Source organism: Lissotriton vulgaris, chromosome 2_1, assembly GCF_964263255.1.
Source record: "Lissotriton vulgaris chromosome 2_1, aLisVul1.2, whole genome shotgun sequence".
Lineage (NCBI taxonomy): Eukaryota > Metazoa > Chordata > Amphibia > Caudata > Salamandridae > Lissotriton > Lissotriton vulgaris.
Window position 1 is genome coordinate 977,577,102 of NC_141687.1, and position 22,588 is coordinate 977,599,689.

At 43.6% G+C, this 22,588-nt stretch overlaps 1 protein-coding gene across 1 annotated transcript in view; it reads left to right on the top strand.

Moving 5' to 3' along the window:
- The window catches only part of CSMD2 (CUB and Sushi multiple domains 2), a 1,651,801-nt gene that overhangs the window by 952,333 nt on the left and 676,880 nt on the right, over positions 1-22,588 (top strand). The window contains exon 6 of the mRNA XM_086956548.1: positions 4,812-4,924. Within this exon, the coding sequence (XP_086812674.1) occupies positions 4,812-4,924 (113 nt within the window). The remainder of the gene's footprint in view (positions 1-4,811; positions 4,925-22,588) is intronic.

Sequence of the window (22,588 nt, forward strand, 5' to 3'; positions counted from 1 at the left end):
TCTAATTTATAAAGAAGATATTGATGTGTAAACGTTCTTACCTGGCTGCCCTGGTATATGAAGCATTTTTACCACGCCAGGTACCCACAAGACGGTGGTATATAAAGCACCATTCCCATGGCCTGTTCCCAGTGGAGAAGTGTGGCTCAATGGTTAGAGCGGCAGACCCTGATGCAGAGGTCTGGCCCGGGACCAGGGTTCAATTCCTGCCTCGGCTGGTCTTGGCAGATCTTGGGCTCATAATTCCTCGGACCTGATTTCTATTCTAATCATGGGTACCAGCTCCAACTCTGGGCAATAGCTTGCTTAGTCTCCACAATGGCCCCAACAGTGCTGGGGATGCCTGGTGCACCCTGGGGATGCCCAGGAGTGGACATTTCACGGGGAAAAACCAGGAAGGGTTCCCTAGCGGTATGAGTACAGCACCAGGACACTCTGGAGTATCAGTGTGTTTTACAAGCATGTCTACATTTACATTTACATTCCCACATTGCCCCAGTATGGAAATAAATATGTTTCAAGCATCTGCCATGGATAGACCTCCACTCAATACTGCAGAAGCTGACATAGGGACATCAGAGAATTCAGCTTCTAGACTTGCAGTGTTTGGTGGGGGCGAGGGATACTGCTCCACCCGAGGGGCTGTCCAAGTGTCTGTGGGATTGGGAAAAGTGGCAGCTCAGTGAACATCTGGGCCTGCTGCTTTTGAGCGCCACACATGCCACTAGTAAATAATACTGTCTCTAGAGCGCATGTGCAGACATGTTATAGAAAGGAAACAGCATCAGTTCACAGGAAGCTTGTAATAGTTTCTGAAACTTGCAAAATACCCTTCCTTCAGCAGGCCACGACTCTTGTCTTCAGACCTCCTCTGCATGTTGGGTTGAGCAGAGCAGGCTGTAGTCAGCCAGAGCTCTGTGGCTGTACTTGGGTGAGGGAGAGTTGTCCCTGTGGCTTCTTTTAGGCCACTATATCCTTGGTTTACCCATGCCACATTACACCAGCCCACAATCGTTCCATCAGAACCGGTATTGAATGCAGCCCTATTTCATCACTAGGTGTTGCTCTTGAGAGCGTTGTGGGTTCCTCCGTTACAGGGTGTGATATCTATGCAATGCGCTGCAGTTGAGCATGAAACCACTTCCTTCGCATGTGCCTGTTGCGTGTAAGTGCATGCAGCCTTGTCATGAGCTACTTACCCGAGTTTCTGCAAATAGCCTGCTAAAAGGAAGACCTGTAGGCTGCCAGCTAAATGTTTTAGGAAATCCTACCACATCTGACTCTTCTCTGTGCCCGAGGAATAGTAGCTATTCTCTGTGTCGCAAAGCTATACCACCTTTATGCTTTTTTGTCATACTCACGATGCTTGCTTATTGCATGTCCACCCCAGATAAAGTGTGGCTTTATTTGCCAGCTCTCTGGCGGTCAACGCGTGTTAGCTCAACTGTCCATCTCAAAAGCTCCCTCTCTGTGCTTGTGCGGCATACGGGCAAGTGTTCACTAGCTCCACTGTACATTTCAAAGCTACCCTCTCTGTGCATGCTAGGCCTGGGTGGAGTTCACGGAGTTCCAAGTGACCAAAAAACTCCACCGCACTAGGCGGTGTTCCGCATGTGGTGGAGCATGTTAGGTCACACTGTTCGTGCTGATTTTTAGCCCCAGGTGTTTGTCCCCTGCTGGGAAATCAGCACGTGCGGCTCAATGTACTGCGCAAGGGGCGCTGCTTCTTTCTGCTGTTCGAGTAGATGTTCTACTTGAGAAGCAGCTTCCTCAACGCGAACGGAAGGTTTCTCAGCGCGAGCAGTCGCAGCAATCTACGACCGCCCACGTTGAGAAATCTCACCGGGAGGTGGTCTGGAGTGAGATTTTCCTCGCTCGTGCTTGTCAACTTAATGCTGGTGAGCACAAGTGAGGAAAAAACTTTGCTCCGAAAAAAAGGCTGCTCTGCGGAGCAAAGTTTTTCAGAACTCCGCTCGCTACACGAAGAGCGGAGTGGGGAAAAACTCAGCGAGTGGAGTTGAGTTTCATGCCCAGGCCTAGTGCCTGCTGCACTGTTCATTCCAAACACATGCCTATGTACCTACTTTTTTGACTGTCCTGAGGCGTTCCTGCTGCAATGCCCATCTTAAAAATATCTCTGTCCTGCCCGGCTCCAGGTCAGGATTCTAAATCCAGGGCCCTGAGAATAATCCTGGGGCTGAGGGTGCGTGAAGATGCATGGGGGAAAGTATGTTGTACATGATTTCTCTGTCTCGCTCCTCACTTATAAAGACATCATTTCTTCTTCCTTTGTGCTCCCAGTATTCCAACAGCTGTGTCCCTCCTTCAGACACTTGAACATAAATGGCATCACAATTGGAACATATGTGGCCACTGGTTCTGTTCCCTCTGCAGAAAGGTCAAGGATGAAAATATGTTTAGGAACAGCGTGTTCAAAATAGAAGGGCCATCTTTTTGAGACAAAATATATTTTGTTGTAATATATTCAAAATAAGTAATCGATTATTTTTTGTGTGCCTTTCGGTGTCTTATTGGGATGTTGTTCAGCAGGGGGAATATTCGATCCTTTAATTTGTGAAAAAAGAGTGCTGGGCAGTAGTGGGGCAGGAATGAGGAAGCCAGGTGGGCAGGGGTAAGTCTACTTATGCCTGTCACTTACCTGCCTCGCTTGCCTCCCTGCTTTCCAGTGCTCTCGTCTATCCATCCTTCCATCTCAAACACTTTTTTTAATGGGTGTCAGCAAGTTGGCTTTGATTCAGCACGTTTGCAGCTAAAGATTGTCTATCATGCAGCAATCAAAGCACTCAGTTGGTCGCATAATGCTCATTTGCCTCGGTCGATATCCACATACTGAGGGAACGCGCGCATGGGAGCACACACATGCGAAATGTGCACTTGCTGATCCATATAACAGAAGGGGCAGCTCCTTCTCTAATAGTATCTGCGCGTCTGCATAAACTACCGACACAAACTCTTGAAGTGCCTCCAGGGCGCACTCTGTAGTGCCCTGCTCTTTCCCTGCTGGCCCTTACCCCTGGGTGCTCATTGCCTAAACCTCAGATATAGGCTAGGCCGGGGCGACGCAAGGAGCCCTGCTCTCAGTATATTATAAGCTGCTGATTACCATTGTTTGTGGCGCTCTCATAGTATTGCGAAGTATTGTCAGGGCCACTGGAATTATGCATCAGGGGAGCACCAAAATATGTGGTAAGGTTGACTAAATTATGCAGCAACAAAAGACAAACTAGGCGCCTTAATGCGCACTTTTTTTGGATAGAATTACTGCATTATTTTGCCATGTTTACACATGGTAATATTGTCTAGACTAAGATGTTTCCTCGTTAGTACCAGTTTAACAACTAAAAGGAAATATGTAAATGAAAAATGACCATTTGACCTTTGCGAAGGGCCTTTTACTGCGTGCAAATCATTTTGTCATTTTTTTAGTCAATTCTGATCTGTTTGAGCAAGACATTTTTTTAATCAAATGTGCAGATTATACAGCAGATGATAGATTATAAGGTAAATGCGTCAAATCCATGATTATGTGAAAAAAAGCCTGAGTCATATATTTCCAGTGGCTCTGAGTATTGTCCATTGGAAAAATGATTTAATTTACCCCAGATATTTAAGTATGTGTTTGTTCTTTTATAATGTACGTAATAAATGTGACTACAAAGTTTACACCCGGTGGTGTATCATTATTCACACCTGTCTGGCTATATATATATATATATATATATATATATATATATATATATATATATATATATATATATATATATATATATATATATATATATATATATATATATATATATATATATATATATATATATATATATATATATATGTTTGTGTGTATATATATATGTATATATATGTATATATATATATATATATATATATATATATATATATGCAGTAGCGGTCGGCAGTAGGTGTTTCTATAGGGCGGTGACGTGGGCAGGAGGAGGGGCAGGGTGGGGGGAAATAATGTATGGATTACGGAGTTTTACAGGTAAGTAAACATTTAAATACATAAAACGAATTTCGTTGCGAACACTGCATCACCAAATGTGATGCAGTGTGCGCAACGAAATTCGTTTTATGTATTTAAATGTTTACTTACCTGTAAAACTCCGTAATCCATACATTATTTCCCCCCACCCTGCCCCTCCTCCTGCCCACGTCACCGCCCTATAGAAACACCTACTGCCGACCGCTACTGTATATATATATATATATATATATATATATATATATATATATATATATATATATATACATAGCAGCTTTTGTAAAGTTATGTTATTTTATAGGAAGCTGGATCTATGATGAGTACTGCAGTTTTTTCCGCGGTTGCACTCTGTTGTCATCCATTTGGTACTTGTAATTAATTTTTTAGCTGTCCTCATTCTATAAGTGTCTTCACTCTGCGAGCTGTTGGTTGATATTCTGATGTTTTTCAGAAGACACTTCTTTCTGTATATCTTCACCTATCGAACTGTAAAATGGCCCCTTATATCCGAGACATGGTTATTAGTATCATATGTTGCCTAACGGATTTAGATGTAGAAACATTAGAATTTTCACCAGGGTAGATGTCGGTTTGCACATCACTGACCATACATAGCCCATCCATTCCACCCATCTTTCCTATCCAGCAGGAAGGCAAAGCAGGCTGACTTACCACAGGGTCTTTTTTATCACACACAATAATCTTTGTTCAAAATCTAACAAGATGTAAATCATTTCCGTAAATTCACAGCTACTGTCTTTTAAAACTATTTCTCACTTATTTTTTTCAGGTTTTCAGGAATCAATTTACCTGCCCCAGTAATCAGCAGCAAAAATTGGCTTCGCCTACATTTTACTTCTGACAGCAACCACCGGCAGAAAGGATTCAGCGCCCAATACCAGGGTATGTATTAAGGAAATATTCAGAAAAATAAATGTCCGTATGTTAGAGTTCTGCTTTGTATGTCTCATGGTGTGTCTGGCAAGGGAATTGAAATGCTGCTCTAAGGTCACAGTTTAACAGGAACCAAGACTGATTTTCTACAAGGCCCAAACACTTATTTAACACACAAATGTGAGATTGTTTCTGTGATGAAGCCTTGTGTCATCTATGGCAGTTTGACACAATTAGTAAGTCCTGTTTTTGATAAAATGCATGTTACATATGTGGAGCAACTATACAAACACAATACAGTCTGAAAACAAGACTTACGGTCCAAATCAAGTTTATTGATATGTCAAAGATGTAGCAGGAAATAGTATCACAAGTTATCAAGAAACCATAAAATGAATATTCCAATGTCCCTTAAAGTATGAAATAGTCAAAGGCGGCAGGGCCTCGGTAGCAGATGAAATCGGAAAACTAAGGATACTTTGCATAGGTCCTCATGTTTTTTGTTATTGCTTTGTGCAGCCCTGGAATTGGTCTGCACATGTATGCTTACGCAGAAGATGTTGCCACCATAATTCACATGCAGAGTGAAACTTTAGTTTAGTTTAGTTATTAAGTAAAATAGCTTACCATTAGGAAATTTCCTGTAATGAGGATTCCTAAATCTAAAAACATCCACCACACCAATTGAAATTCACCGCCCCTCTGTTAATTATTCATCACACAGTAGAGGTTGCAACAGTGACATTTCGAAATTGCCACACTTTTAAACCATTATTGTTGACCATATTGAAATGTTCTGATATTCTGGCCATTTTTAATTGCAGACGCTACATTCTCCTCACTCTCTTGCAGGAGATACTTTGTTATCTCCAAAGAGACTCTTTCCTTGAATCTGTGAAGCTTAAATGAGATTTCCATATGGGTTCCACTCAAGTCTTCTTATTCTAAAAGCTCTAACTCAGACAGATAAATCGAACAGGTGAAGCCATGCTCCTGAGAACTTGAAGTAATGTTCCTTCACCCCCACAAATTTCATGATCCAGAGATGTGTTTGCTAGACCCCTTGCATGCACACGAGCAGCCAAAAGATATTTTTCTATGCGAACCAGCGCAAGTCTATGGGTTTACACACACATACCCGCATACGTGCTAAGCCAGGTGTTGTATCCTAAGATTTACATTCTTATGTGAATCTGCCTAGGGCCTCCTAGCTGCTCAGCCAGAGTGAGAGATGGTGACATAATGTTGGTGTGCCTGTGATGAATGGAATGCCTGGGTGACTGTGTGGATAAGTGGGTGACAGTTGGAGATGGGCTGAGCAGCTAGGCAGGATGCTCCTGGTGGGGCTGGCATAGGAGTTACTAGAGCTGGATTAAGAGCTGTACCTTAATGATCCCTGTTTGATGTTATAGACATGGATAAATAAAGAAGACTTTAAGAACTTACATCCTGGCTACCAGTGTCTTCATGTATAAAGTACAACACAAGGCCTGATTTATTTCAGGGAGCCCTAAAACAGAATGTAGCAACCCTGTAAAGCAAGAGTTAATAAATTACTTTAAAAATGCATTTACCAGTTGAAGTCCAGTAAAGACAGACTGCAAAGATACAGGAGGAGTGGGGGGAAAATGAGAACACTCCCATCTGCAGCTTAGGATACCGGAACAGACTTAACAAGATTTGCAATTGGACGGCGCGTAAGTTCATCAGCAGCAGGAGTCTCATCACTCTGGCTGTTTTTCCGGTGAGCTTTAAGATATTATTAAGGGATGATTAGATTTGACCTGATCCTAAAGAGATAGATAGACATGAGTGATGCGGATGTAGAAACTGAACAGCTATCTAACATTTTAAGAATTAATTTGATCCCAGTATATAATGCTTTTAGCAAACAGGTAATTGTATTATATACTGATTTTTAAAGCAAGGATAGATGCGTTATTTACATTTTACATTTTGGACCAATCAGGAAGTAGCGTTGTCCTGCATGATCACCACACAGTGCTCCAAATAAAAGATACATTTTCCTTCACATGCACGTACCAGAACTTTGCTATGGACTGGCCCCATGCGAGTTAAGCTCAGCACTTCACACAGTGCCGTTGAATAAAAGTGGTTAAAGCGATGTGGCCAGGTGTGACATAAGATTTCAGTATGAGACCGTGAAGACAGGCATTGCATTGGAGGGAGACGGACTAGAATGTACCTGTAGAGAACGCGGAACTCTAACAACTTATACAGGACGGATCCATTTCAGCTAAACAAAAATCGCAAATGGGAACTGTGAATTGGAGATTTTCATATATAAAGAACAGTTAAGCCTTAAGAAAGTTCCATTTGTGACTGTGCATCATATGTAAGCCAAATATAATTGCTAAAGTGAATAGATTAATAAATAGTAAACTAATAATAAAACCTCACATTATAAGAACCCACAACCTGAGAACACTGTTATTAACCCCTTGCATGCTTCGGACGGCCCCCTGCTGTCCAACCCCGCTGTGGGCATGTGCGTAGAACGGCCGGGAGCCGTCCGATCTGCGCACACGTGGAATTTCACCGCACCGCGGTCAAATTTTGCCCATGCCCAAGGGGTTAAGATCTTCAGTTTGTCCATCATTGATTCCCCGTACCAGTGCAGTGCATTGAAGGGGTACGGGGTGTGTCCACCATATCTTGCATCACTAATAATGAGAATTCCTGTATGTCACATTTTTGATGATTTCTGGCTGAACCCTGTATCAACACCTGAAATCGCCACAGCCATCAACACCAGCTACAAGATTGCCAGGGAAGGCAGATTTCACAAGCTAGGAGGTGAAATCATCCTCAACCACAAGAACACCATCAGCTACACCACATCCACGGACACGTCATCTTCAAACATGAAACACCTGCTGCACAAGCTCCATGTGACAGCAAACCTTACCCTAAGTACACTCTCATCTACAGACCTCCAGGACCATGCACCATGTTCACCGACATCATCATGGACTTCATTGCACCATTCTCCTTCAATGCTGGAAATTACATCCCACTCAGAGATCTGAACTTCCACCTGGGGGGCCACAACAACCCCAATTCAAGAGCAGTCATTGAAGACCTTGGAATCCTGGGCCTCACCCAACGAGTGAAGGGACCTACTCACGTTGCCAGACACCATCTGAACCCTATTTTCACCAACTTTAGCTACATCTGATTTGATGAGCCCACATCAGTCATCTGGACAGACCACGCTCTTGTTAAGATCCCTGTGCCGTCCCATCCCAACACACACACACCACTGTCAGAGAAGCCCACCAAAACTGAAACAGCATCATTGACCAGGACTAACATGCCGTTCTCAATACCCACCAACCTGAGCACAGGTACAGCCCCCCCAAAGCCATAAAAATATGAAACTATTGGATCACCTCCTACACTGACTGCCTGGCCTCCCTCAAACACAGCAATGCAACAGGATCCAGATTCCAGGCCAGTTGGCATCCACTAATGAAATGTCACTGCAAACAACCAGAGCACAAAAGAATGAGCAAGGACAATGCAGATAGAAGCACATTCCAATTCCCACTACAATGCTACCACCAAATGATCTGGACCACCAAACGCACATCTCTTGCAGACCAAATCGATGCCAGCACCAACAGAAGCAAATACATTTTCCCATTGTGAAAGATTTCACCTCACCATCGGCTGCCTCCAACTCAATTATTCCCTCACACAACCTCTGCAACAATATCTCTGAATTGTTCAGGGACAAAATAACTGCCATTTGCAGCAACTTCAGCCACCAAACCAGACAGACCTCGCCAAACGCCTCCTGATCTTATCCAAAGAACCATTTTATTAATATATCCTACTGACTCCTGTAGCAGAGGAACTACATTAATGTACGTGCTCACCATTTTTTGAGATTATAATTAAAATATAATTCATCTCTTTATATAGATTATTATAGTTAAGTCAGACATAAGGGGTCCAGGTAGATACCCAGCCTTCCTTTGTTCTTTCGTCCTATTAGACCCGGAGTGTGGATGCATTATTGTGTGGTAGAGAAGGAGTCTTTCAGTAAATGACCTGACTCTGGTGCTTTGAGGATACAGTTCTGGGGGTGAAACTGGGGCTGGAAGACACAGAGATCACAGAAATAAAGGAGACCAGGTCATGCACTTTAAAGGAGAGACCTAGGAGCATATTTACAAGGGCGTTGTGCCACAGGAACATTACTTTTATGGGGCAATGCCCTGCTCCATATTGACAAAGTAGAGGTAAGCTGCTTTTTGCAGCTTAACACCGATTTGTAAATATAGTACTCTTTCACACAGGTATCTGTGTGGAAAGGGTGTGCAGTGGGTGTTGCTGTGGACATTCCACCACAAGTTCCATTGCTTTTTGACGCTGCCCCAGATTCACAAGGATCTGTAAACCTGAGGCAGCTTCAAAAACTAACGCCATGCGAGAGCAGGCGTTAGAATGGCAATCTGAGGAGAAATACTTATATTTCTCCTTGTTTTTGCTTTTCCTAATTGTGCTGCAGAAAGAAAGCCATTAATGATTGTTTATACGCAGGAAGGCGTTCCTTCCTGCACATAAATAATCATTTAATAATTGTCATTCAATAAATGACAATTTGCTACTTCCATGTGTGCTGCATTTTGCAGCACACATAGAAGTAGCAAATCGCCATTGTTGATTGTGCAGGGAGGTGTCCTTTCCTGCACATAAACAATTATTCCCTGCAATACAGGCACCCTTGCACGATGGTGCACTGGTGCCTGCATTGGCACTAGGGAGCTAATATTAACGCAAGTGCTAGGGAAAACACAGGGGTGCATCATATTGTTTTAAATACGGTACATACCTGTGTTTTGGAAATGTCGGAGCACGGCGCTGCCAAATCTGGCCCTGCTCCGCACTCCGACATTTCCTTTTACATATGCCCCATTGATCATTAGACAAATGAAATGACGAAAAGAGCTAGAATGCAAAAGAAAAGCAATTTAGTTGAGAAACAAATGGGAATGAAGGTCCCCATCTAAAGAAACCTCCGAGGTGAATAGGCGTTGACAGAGCCTTTCTGAGCTGAGGGTTGACGGTTAGTCTTTTGAGATAAGTGATGGAGTTGAGATGCTAGTAATAGATATATGACTTTGACAGAAGCACAAATGGGGGTAGAACTGAGATTATATGAATCAAAGTTTGGGGGTTGAGAGTAAGGGAGTGCTGCCTTCTTTTCCCCTGGGTCTCGCTCTTTCAGTTGCCGTGCTCTATAGGTGACATGGCTGTACTGTATGTTTTAGGGAGCAGGGATATTTTGGGGCAATCCCCTGAGTGCAAGACACTGTCTTGAATGAGACACTGGTAATTTGGACCTGAGTTTTGATTCTCAAGTTGAGGCAGATTAGTTTCCCACCCCCACTTCGTAGTTGGTCACATATTGTTGGGTCGGACTTCGCATTGATAATGGCACTGCAGATGAGAAGAAGATGCCAGGGGAGTTCCATTTCTGGGTTGGCAGAGAAAGGAGAGGGACTAAAGATGCTATATAGTACCAGTCATCCACCTGAATGCTAAAGGGCTTAGTGCCCCACATAATTGTGAAGCAATCTAGCGGTAACCACCAGGGCCGGACTGGCTCCCAGATGTTTTATCATGCTGCGGAGCTGTGGGCTGATTTCATTAAAGTGTTTTACTTTTTATATTTTTAAACTGCGACCTGTCTTAAATATTCTCACGATCCTCGCTGACACTCACCTGTGCTAGGAGGTGTGCTCCCCCTGCCCCGGTCCACCGCGGCTCTTTGTTCTGTTTGTGTGGAGGGCAGGGCGCCATCTTGGGTGAGTCCCGGATCTCAGCAGGGCCGTAGGCAGCGGTCTAGCTGGGGGAGGGGCTTGGGTTTAAATTGTCAGGCAGTGCGGGGCACGAGGCTGTAAACGTAGGTGGTGGCAGTTCCTGCGATATCCGCTTGTGTGCAGGGGGCAGACTGCGAGCCAATCTGTTTGATGTGATTACTCTTCTGCTTCCTCTCCCTGTTGCTAGCTGTTTAAAGTGTTTACTTTTTATATTTTTAAACTGCGACCTGTCTTAAATATTCTCACGATCCTCGCTGACACTCACCTGTTCTAGGAGGTGTGCTCCCCCTGCCCCGGTCCACCGTGGCTCTTTGTGCGGTTTGTGTGGAGGGCAGGGTGCCACCATGGGTGAGTCCCTGATTCCGGCGGGACCGTAGGCAGCGGTCTAGCTGGGGGAGGGGTTGGGTATATATCGCACATTGCTGTCCAGATGTGCAGAGGACGCACGTAGCGGGCGCGCCGCCGGCGCGCCAAAGGCAAGCCTGTCTGCACCCGTCCGTGCCCCGGAAGCGTCCAGCGCCAGCCACGCTGGCCCGGCGGTGCCGGACTGTGCCAATAGGTCGATTGTTTACACCCACGATGAACTGCTAAAGCTAAAGGCCGCTAGCTGTGGCGGTGGTATGCAGTGGGACGTCTGCCACAGTCCCTTTAGAACCTGTCCGCGCTGTAAATTTTGCCTTCATGCCAATCTGACCTTCCCCTCCACCTTGGACTTTGGTGAACCTAGATTTCTGGCAGCGCTCATTAATGTGCGCTCGATGGTCAAGCATGCATTGGACATCTATGAGCTATTGTCTGACACCAAACTAGATGTTCTCTTCATCATGGAGACATGGCTTGATGAATCCTGTGCTCCGGTAGTGGAGTTCGCAATCCCGAGGGGATATAAAATTGCCAGAGGTGATCGTGGAACCGGAAGAGGTGGGGGACGGCGGTGGTATTTAGGGACTCGTGGTCTTTTACCTCTGCAGCCATAGGTGACTGGGCGGAGGGGGAAGCCCTTGACTTCACCTTCACCCTTTCGCCTCATTTCACATTGGGTGGCACTTTGGTCTATCGCCTGCCGGGGCCTCCCGGAGCTTTCCTTAAGACGTTGGATGGCATTATTATACCACGTGCCCTCCGCTACCCTAAGTTTCTCCTTCTGGGGGATTTTAATATCCATTTGGATACCACAGCCGCTGGGGATGCGGGGTCCCTTTGGGACTCTTTGGGCCTAGGCAAGCTAACACAATATGTTAAATTGCCTTTCCACTCGGGAGGCCACCTCATTGTTTTAGTTTGTTCTAATTTTTCAATTAAGGTGGATGAGTTTGAGCCTGCGACATGGTCTGACCACCAGCTGATCAGGTTCTCCTGGTTGTCGGGCCGGCCTGCTAGAAGCTTGGTCATGCCTCCCGACTTACACCCTGGGAAGATTAATAGTCCTGCTCTCTCGATGGCCCTACTTCCAACCCCGCCTCTGATTTGGATGGGCGGTGGGCAGTTTTGATCGCTGGATCAGTCAGGGGTCAGCGCCAGCTCTAAAGCTACTCGAGGTAGTAATTGTCGCTCTCTCCCCTCGAAGCCCTGGTACTCTAATAAGCTCAGGGATCTGAAACTAGGGTGCAAAAAGCTGGAGCATAGTTGGCGTCAGATGTATTGCATGTCAGCTAAGAGGACCCTGCGCTTAACACATGGGGAGTACTATATGGCCATTAGGAAAGCTAAAAGTGACTATTTTGCCGGGAGGATTGCGTTGCATCAGAACAATAGCATGGAGATCTTTGCGATAGTCAAGAATTTTCTATCACCCTGCGCAGAACAAAGGGCGCTTCCTGTCTCTCAACAGTGGTGTGAAGAGCTGTCCACCTTCTTTGTGGACAAGATATTAAAGATTCAGGGCAGTGTTGGCTCGCATCTCAGCACTGTGGAGTCCCTTTCCCCCGGTCCCCCACCATTCCATGTATGGCAACTCCTCAGCTTACCTCATTCACGCCTGTGGCCGAGTCAGACATTCTGGCCATTCTTAGCTCCCTTAAGTCTGGCTCACCCTTTGATCCCTGCCCCGCGTGGGTATTAGCTGGGGTAGCCAAGGAGGTTTGCACACAGTAGTGGATATTGTGAATCTCTCCCTTCAGACTGCCGTGGTTCCAGCTCAATGGAAACAAGCTAAACTGCTACCCCTTCTTAAGAAACCCTCACTGGACCCTTCGGTCCCCTCCAATTACCTGCCTATTTCCCTACTACCTGCCTTGGCCAAGGTTTGTGAGAAAGCGGCATTCCGGCAGCCCGAGACTTTTGTGGAATCTTCAGATGCTTTGCATCCAGCTCAGTCGGGGTTCAGATCTGCCTATAGCATGGAGACCCGCTCTGGTGGAGATGTCGGAGGCGATTAGGGAGTGTCTGGACGGGGGCGGCAGGCCGGCCCTGATTTTACTTGACCTCTCTGTCGCCTCCAATACTGTGCCCCACCAGATGCTCCTGGCCTGGCTATCTGCTATCGGCATTTTGTGCCTGGTCTGGGAGTGGGTCAAATCTTTTTTGGATTCCCGCTCGCAGCAGGTCTGCATGGCACCCTGCTCCTCCTCTGTCAGGAACATCGTTACGGGGGTCCCACAGGGCTCGACTCTGAGCCCTCTGCTATTTAACATATACTTAACCCCGCTTGTTCATCTGGCAGAGTAGCTTGGTGCAAAAGTGATAGCGTATGCGGATGATACGCAGCTGCTATTTACCTGGAGGGGCCCGAATTTAGACACTAACACCGCCCAGTCGTGCCTAGCATCGGTTTTCTGCTGGCTGGCCCAGGCCTCTCTGAAGTGCAATGAGGACAAATCTGAGGTTCTCCTTTACGGTCAGTTTCCCTTGGATTTCAGACAATGTCTTTGGCGGCCAAACTTCCCCTGCCCTCGCTCTGAGGGTGGACCTTTAAAAAATTTGGTGTGTGGTTTAGTGAGGACCTTCGGTTTACCAACCACGTTAAAAAACTGACGGGGGTCTGCTTTGGTACCCTCAAAACACTCCGAAGGATCTTCCCTCTGCTCCCGAGAGTGGCCAAAGAGACAGTTGCTTGTGCTCTGATCCTCTCTCGGCTAGACTATGCCAACGCCCTGTTTATAGGCATGTCTGGCTACCTGCTGCAAAAACTACAAAGTATACAGAATGCCGCTGCTAGTCTTCAGTTTAATGCCGCGAGGAGATCCAGCGCTCGGCAATATCTACGGAAGCTGCACTGGCTGCTGGTGGCGCAGCATGTACAGTTTAAAGCCATTACCCTGGCCCATCGGGCCCTCCATGGACACGGTCCCATCTATCTTAGGAAGCGTTTTGCCTTCTATGTGCCGAATCGACCTCTGCCGTCTGCTTCCTTCCCCCGGATGATTATCCTGCGCTTCCGCAGAGTGCGTATTGGAGGCCAGTCGCTTTCTGTCAAAGCGGCAGCAGCCTGGAATTCGCTTCCTGCGGACCTTCAGCTTATCGAAGATCTTCAACTTTTTAAAAAACACCTTAAAACACATCTGTTTCGTCTGACCGTCTACCTTCCACCTCTACCCCAGCACATTTACGCACCAGGACACTCCAGAGTATTAGTGCGCGATATAAATTCTCTATAACATATAACATAATGTGGTCCTCTTCTGCTGCTTAATTCCAGAGGCCCTGAATATGACCCTACAGAATATTTTAAACCCCTTAATAAATGTATAAACCAAGCAGGCAGTAGCGGTCGGCAGTAGGTGTTTCTATAGGGCGGTGACGTGGGCAGGAGGAGGGGCAGGGTGGGGGGAAATAATGTATGGATTACGGAGTTTTACAGGTAAGTAAACATTTAAATACATAAAACGAATTTCGTTGCGCACACTGCATCACGGTGATGCAGTGTGCGCAACGAAATTCGTTTTATGTATTTAAATGTTTACTTACCTGTAAAACTCCGTAATCCATACATTATTTCCCCCCACCCTGCCCCTCCTCCTGCCCACGTCACCGCCCTATAGAAACACCTACTGCCGACCGCTACTGCAAGCAGGTGCTGCTCATCCGAACCCATTCGAGCTTGACCCGTATATATATATCACCATTGAGGCTAGGAGGAGCCTATTTGAACACATTTTTTAGGATTTTGGGTGTTGAACTGTGGCATTTGAAAAAGGCACACAGCCGAAACCGGTCATGCCGTTCACGCTTCAATAAATAACCAAAGGATACCCCGCTGTGTCCTCTGCTCTTTTCCCTAATGGAGGAGGTTTGGTGTCATATATATATATATATATATAAATAACAATACTTCAAGTGATATAGTTCAACGAGAAGTTAATGATTCAGAATAGTAAGATCAAAAGAATGCTTCAAATAGAAAAATAAATGAAAGACATTGCCATAAGAAACAATAAATAAGTGTATGGAAAAAAAGATTGAAAAAATAATTAACTTATCATAGAGGTAATGCCGTTCAGTTCACCATTTATCACACCGTGAAGTGCACATATTTTCAAACAACAAGGGTAATCATCGGCGTTTAAGTGTTCAATCTCGTCAATATTTAATTTAGACTGTCTACAGGTGACTCCTTCTTTACCTCCAATGAATAACTAAAGGAAATGTAAGATGGCCAGAGGCCGGTTTCAATGAGATTCCATGATGTCTTTTCTGCACAGTGCAGTCTACACTATTCTCTATTGAGCCATTGTGTTATCCATATGAAAGGTGCAGCTACAAGGGATAAGTCACCATTTGAATACCTGATACTAAAACTGGTAGTATCTAAGGGCCTTATCATTAGGACCCGTGCTCTGTTGTATTCAATGGCAAGTTGGCAACCCCCGTAGGTGCATATCGGCCAATGGGAAAGTATCTTCAATAGGTAGATTGAGACACAAGATCTACATTGGAGTTCATTCTGTGAACAGAAAGGAGAGGTACACTGCAAAGTTCCATGTAATTGGCAGTACACCCCTTAAACAATTATACCACATGCATCTCTCTAGCAGTTGGAATGCTGAGGGAAGTGAGTAAGATGGAGGACATACTACATATCTGATTGGGCTGTCCCTGAATTTCTGTATTCTGGGCAGGAATAACGAAAGCCTTGAAAGACATTGTGGACTATCCAGCTCCCTCACGTCATGGGGTCATTGCATTAGGTTTGAAACAACCTGGTTTAAAGTATATATCGAGAGCCTATTGACCTCCTATGAAAAATTGATGAAACCTGCAAAACTTGCTAGAGCGTTTGCTCAGACAAATTGGAGCCACAATCGCTGGCTCACTGGTACCCGTGGTCATGGAATAGGTTGGCAATGGATTGGATGTTTCTCCAGCACTGAGTAGGGAAAGCACAGTTTAAGAGAGGTGGAAACCCCAGACGGACTAGTTACACTTGGGACGCCTTGACGGCTACATGCCCTCCAAGGTGGAAAGTAATGTGACTATTTCTGTTAGGGACTTGAGTGGTGAGACCGGAGCTGAGACATGGATTACAGCGATGGTCTATTGTATACGGCGGCCGTGCTAGGATTTATCTTCTTTTTCTGTTGCAGGATTTGGCACTGTTCCTACGTAAAGAGGAAAGGATGGGGCTGGTAACACTCATGGTGATGCATTTACGTCATTAGCTTTCTAGGTATTGCAAGATGTATATTACTAAATGTGATGTTTTTCCTTCTAATGGAAAACCCTTGAAAAAAATAAGCAAACGAGTATTGTGGAGAAGCAGGCAGATCTCATACTCAAGCTAGATTTAAAAAGCACATTTTAATAATGTGTTAATTTATGCAACCACAAATCAGCATGTTGTACGACTGTGTGTAGATCTGAGGACTTATGCTTCTCCGTGCTCTCCTCCTATCCTGTGGCCTCCAGGTCTGACAGATGAAGCACCCTCCTGAGGATATTTCTTGGCTCAGATTCCTCCAGACAGTGCACGTTTAGTAATAGATGGTGTAATTTAAAAGGTTATCACTTGCTTCTCCTTTTCTTCCAACCTGCTGCATTCTAACAACGTGCCGCTGTCGGGTCTGAGGGATGACAGCGTAATGACCATGTGAGGACCGGCGCTAAGAAATGGGGCCATTTTGCTCTAAAGAAATGAAAAGTAAATCATAGAGAAAAGTCATCCACAGAAAACACATCCATCCAAAGCAAGACGCTCAGCGTCACAAATCACTGACACTTCCCCTGCTTTCTCCCCTGAAGAGAGTTCTGTTTAAACACGGCTTTTAGTGCCACTAATGTATGGACAATACATAAACAGAACAGCTTTTTAAGAAATAATCAGACGCATTTCTAAGAAATCGACTAATAGCGCCACAAGCTGTTTTCATTTCGAGTGTTATTTTTGTGCTTACAAATGTATCCTTATTTCAGTCTTTTGATCGACTACTGAAACCATATATGTAAGTGCATGGCACTTAACAGCCACCTGTGGTTCACAGTCCTATGTTACCACTAATGGGTTCTTGAGACCTAAAAATAAAACTCAATACCAAAGCTGAGTGATCCGTAAATGTCTCCCTAATCTGTAGAATACCCTATTGTAAAACAATTCCAGATTGCATTTTGTTATTAGACTAAAAAATATATATATTTATACATATTTAAAATGTCTTGACTGATCATTCTAGGGCCGAGGGAGAGAATTATGAACACCATGGCCCGATTCACGAAATTACGTTTGCATGTGTAGTTCTACTCACATTTACATCTACTCTTACACCTACATGTTACTCTCCACTTTTTTGTTATTCAACATTTTGGAGTATAGATTTATACCTACGTGCGCAGACTTAAGAGTCTCCAACTCCTCCAACATGGGGGTAGCGACACCTACCACGGAAGTTACGAGCGTAAAGGTATCATTTGTAGCTTTCCACTAGTTTATGGAGATATCCCCCATTGGATGGAAATCTCCCTATAGAAAAATATAAGGACATTTAATAAAGTTAAAATGTTTAATTTAATTTTTTTTATTAAATTAACATAAAATAAAAATGTTAAATAATTTAACACAAATAATATTAACCAAGGACTTATTAAAAGAAAACAATACAGCATACTACCTCCTAAAATTAAGTATTTTTATTTAGTATTTATTTGTAAATTAATTTAAATGAATCAATAACTTTTTAAGTATTGCTTTAGAAAAATATTTTACAATTATAATCACCCATCTTTACTTACATTTGTATTTAATATATTTTGTCGGAAACCTGGTTAAACCTCATATATTTAAATAATATGAATATTTTTTAGACTTTTTAAACTAAGTTAAAGCACGTATTTACTTCATTTTAAATGTTAGTGTATTTTTAATTAAAAAATAATACACCTTCGTATTAATTATATTTACTTTTTTTTCTTTACTTTAATAACATACCATACATATATTTTTTAATGGAGAATTAATTGAATGCATTTTACATTATTTCCTATGGGGTGTTAGTATCCTAGCCTGCCTCCATTGTTTTAAAGGGGAATGTGTTGCAGTACCAACCATCTTCAACTGCAACCTCTCCTTCACTCTCACTCTCATACATCTCATTTTTGTTTGTAAACATCTTTAGAGGGCAAAAAGTGAACTCCCCATGAAGAAGTAATAACAAAACAAAAAAACAGTGTCTTTTTTCTATATTATTCATAAAATTTAACAAATTTAGATGTAAAAAATAACATACACTAAAAGGCCTTCCTTTAGGTCTGTGCATACTAAATGGAGTAGTATAGGGTTCATGAAGGGGCACCGATGGGGTGTTGGCAGCCTGAGGCAAATGAGAATGAAATCATGCAGGACCTCTGTGAGGTTCACGCAAATTGAAGGTAGAGGAACTTAGGCTCTGCAGGCCAATTATTTGGTCCACATAAACAGAGGGGAAGTGGCAATAAACACGTGTGTCACAATGAGGTGATGTCACCAGGAGGTCCTTGTGAACTGAGTGGAATAGGAATGTGGTCATGGAGGACTAAACATAAGTTATGAGTAAATTGAGAGACAGTGGGAATGAGCCCATGCAGAATCACCATGAATTGAGGCAGATTGAGCGCTGAGGCAAGGGGTCTTGTAAGGCCACCAAGAAGTTGTGCAGACTGATGGATGAGTAGAAATTACGTCCTGCTGGAATATACATGATTTATCACAATATTGGGCCGATCTGGGATTCCCCGCTCCTTTGCTAATTACCACCAGGCTGATCAGTGCCCCTCTCTTCACTGGAAACATGCCTTAACCGCCCAAGCATGCTACCATCAATTCAATCCTAAAGAAAACTTCAGTTGACCATGACAATGTTTCATGTTACAGACCAATCTGTAGGCTGTCCCGTGTAGCAAACTTACTGTACTTAATGTAAACAATTTATGTTCACCTCTCTTCTTGTCAAAAATCAAACTGTCTCCTGAGTTACATCCAATCAGGTTTCAGGCCCCATAGGTGAGAACAGTTTTGATAAAACATTAGGGATTAACTACTTAACGCCAAGGACCAGGGTATACTTTCTGTCCTAATTCTGCTTACCGTCTCAGTGGCACCTGGCACCATTGCCACAGAGAAGACAGTCCAATGTCTCAGGGATACACAAATATTGCAAGTGAAGTTCCTCATAGATCTGCATGATCACCAACATTATTCAACATCTACAACCTTCCTTTTAACACAATCCGAGATTCCTGCAGTTAGATTTCACATGTATGTGGATGACAAACAGCTACAACTAGAAGACAATGCTGTATCACAGCATCTTTTTAATGTCCACTGCTGGATGCAGAATAATTGGCTACACCTAAACGATGAGAAAAGTGAAATCCTGCACACAGGGATGATCAGTCAAGCTCAGTTGCCTTTCTCTTGTCCTTAGGTTTCTAGATTTGATGCAGAGGAGAGAACCAAAATCCTGTCACCTAGGTGTGTTGCTCAAATAAATGCTGTCTTCAAATAGGGTTTCCACCACCTACTTCCACTAACATTTGTCTTCCGCTCCCTCACCTATCGTAGATTTTTTCTGTGATCCTTGGAGTGGAGATCTCTAGCTTTGGTTAATGCAACATCTCTTATGCTGGCCTTGCCAACAAATCAATCACCAACTGTGAAAGAGTGCAAAGTCATGATATTCATCTTCGGTTTGGCCTGAATCACTATTATCATATCACGCAAGTTCTGAAGTTCTTCTATTGGCTCCTGTAAAGGAAATAAACTTCAAAACCCTCTTTATTGTTCATAAAGAATGATGTGGTCAATCACCACTTTACTTCGCTAAGTTGTTTGACCCTTACCTCCTATTCAGAAGATTAAGATTTGCAATTATAACGTGCTGCCTACTTGGACATTCCTCTACAAGAAATTTGGGGAAAGAACTCTACATGCACATGGATCATTTCTGTGGAGCTCACTCCCATTGCATCCTAAATTGGAAACTGTCTTTCTTAGATTTGGACGATTGCTCAAAGTCCATCTTTTCAGACAAACATGTGGTTACCCTATTCTTGTGTGCCTACCGCTGTTGTCCCTTCTCCAACCCAAGCCTGCTAGTTAGATGTCTAAAAGTGACTTACTCCCCACCCGGGACAATGCTTAGATTTAGACTGTATTAATTCTTCTGACGATTTACCATTGTGCTATCTGCAAACATGGCCAATTGGTTCTAGCTCTAACTACCCTATATCATGGTAGATGTTGCTGAACCATTGTGTCTGACCCAGACAGCTCTGAGACTACAATATGATGATTTGTAGTTCTTCACAAAACACCAAATCAATAACATAAATAATGAGTGGAGTGTGAATGGATAGCTGTCATAGATGCCAGGAAGTGAAGCCAGACATGGCAATGTCATGCATATGTCGCCAAAGCAGCACACTTCCACCAACTTAAAGTTGGCAGTTTAATACAAACACGGAAAATAGGACCCGCTTTAAAACTTGCTAAAAGTGTTAACAGGTAGAGGTGTGTGAAATTTTAACTTTGTCTGCCAAGCTGAGTGAACTGGTGTAACGTTATCTTTCATGAAAGCGGGCAAAGTTTTCTGAATTTATGGAACTTCAAAGAAGCATAGTGGTTTTTTTTTTCGTTGCTGCATCCCGATGTCCTGTCTGGGAAGGATGTGATGTCAGGCTGCGGGTATTGGCTACAAGCGTTCGCTGCAACCACTCACAGCTGCCCTGACCACTGGGAAGCATCTTAGAAAGCGAGGCTTTAGTAGGCAGGGAATGCTGCTGGGCAGCCCAGCACTAGGAAGAGCTGTTGTGAAGTAGCTACTGGCTTTATACGTCACTTGGAATGAGTTCCAGCTGTTGTGTAGCGTTCTATTTTGCTTCTCTTAAGAAAAATAACTTTGCTGCTTTGAACTTTGCAAAGCTGTCAAAGTTTGGAAAAAAAGTTCCAAATTTTTGAGGTTCTCAACTTGATACACTCTTTGTGCATGTGACCTGACATGTTAATCATACAAACATAAGTGAATATGAGATGGAAGTATTGGCATTATGATGGCTAACATTCAGTGAAAACTATCCCACACAGTGGCTTGGCTTTACTAATCCGGGGCGGGCAAAATGGGTTTCTCATGAAATATTCAGGAAAAATACCCCTTTTTGGTCACACTGCAGCCCAAATAGGGATAAAAAGAGTCAAATTTTGCTCTGTTTCCAGCCAATCAGAATGATCTTAACTCATGAACCTATTCAGACAGCTTTAGGAATCCTACCAAGTATTGTTTTTCCAAGATATCCGTCCATAGAGGAGATTGTGTTCAGTAGGCTTCATCCACAGTTCTGTTTATTTACATTGGGCTTCCACCAACCACACCGTACAGCATAGCCCAATAGATCAGCCCACATTACTGACTGGTTCCCTTCACACTGAATGACAGCATGAAACCAGTGCACATTCTTCACATCGGCCAATAAATAGTTCCTTTCTCTTCAGTGTCAAAGGTGTTAAAAAGTGTGCTTTTTCATACTATTTTTTGTTATATCATCTTTAAAAACAAGTTATCTGCTTTGCCTGGATGCGGAGGGCCCAGTTAGATGGTAATGTCAGAATCTAAAGTGGAGACAGAGTTTTTGGAAGGAGAACAAAGGTCAAGCACATCAGGAACAAGTGATAGCAGCAAAACTCCTACTTTGTTTAGGGAGTACCAATTTATCCGAAAAACTCAACCAAAGACCCCCAACATACCCATCCCCCAGGAGAAAGACTAGAAGGGGGATGAAAAGACATGGTAGATTCCACAACTCTACGGGTGCCAGAAGCAAATGGGGCGGGGGATAGATGGAAGTATCGAAAATGGAACAAACAGTGGTGTACTTGACTAAAAGAACTTTGACCGAAGATGAAATGTCGGTTCCTTCTATGTTTAGACTTAACCTTCTGTCAAAGTTCCTGCTTCAGCTATGCACAGACACGTAGAGACTGGTTCAAGTATATAAGAAAACTTAAATTAATGAAGATACATATTCCCAATCCCCAAAAAGATAAACTAGGCACTGAGACAATTATCGGTCATAGAATGTGACCAACGATCACCATGGATGAATATGCACAGTGTTCAATCGTTCCACGATTTATTCGAACTGTGGAGAAATAAAGTTGTCTTGGATTATGAGGAGTATCAGATCCTCCGTTGTGAATATCCAAAAATTCCAACAATTTTATCAGATATCAAAAATCCTTAAAGACCTAAGATACCACCGGGACATCACGTCTTATCCTCAAAGGACAGTCTTCTGGAGAACACTTCACTATATGTTGACTCTTTCCTATTTCCATTCATGAGGGCCTTGAGTTCCCATATAAAGGATACTAAGGACTTTTTGAGGATTATTGAAGGAATTGAGTGGTAACATTGGACAT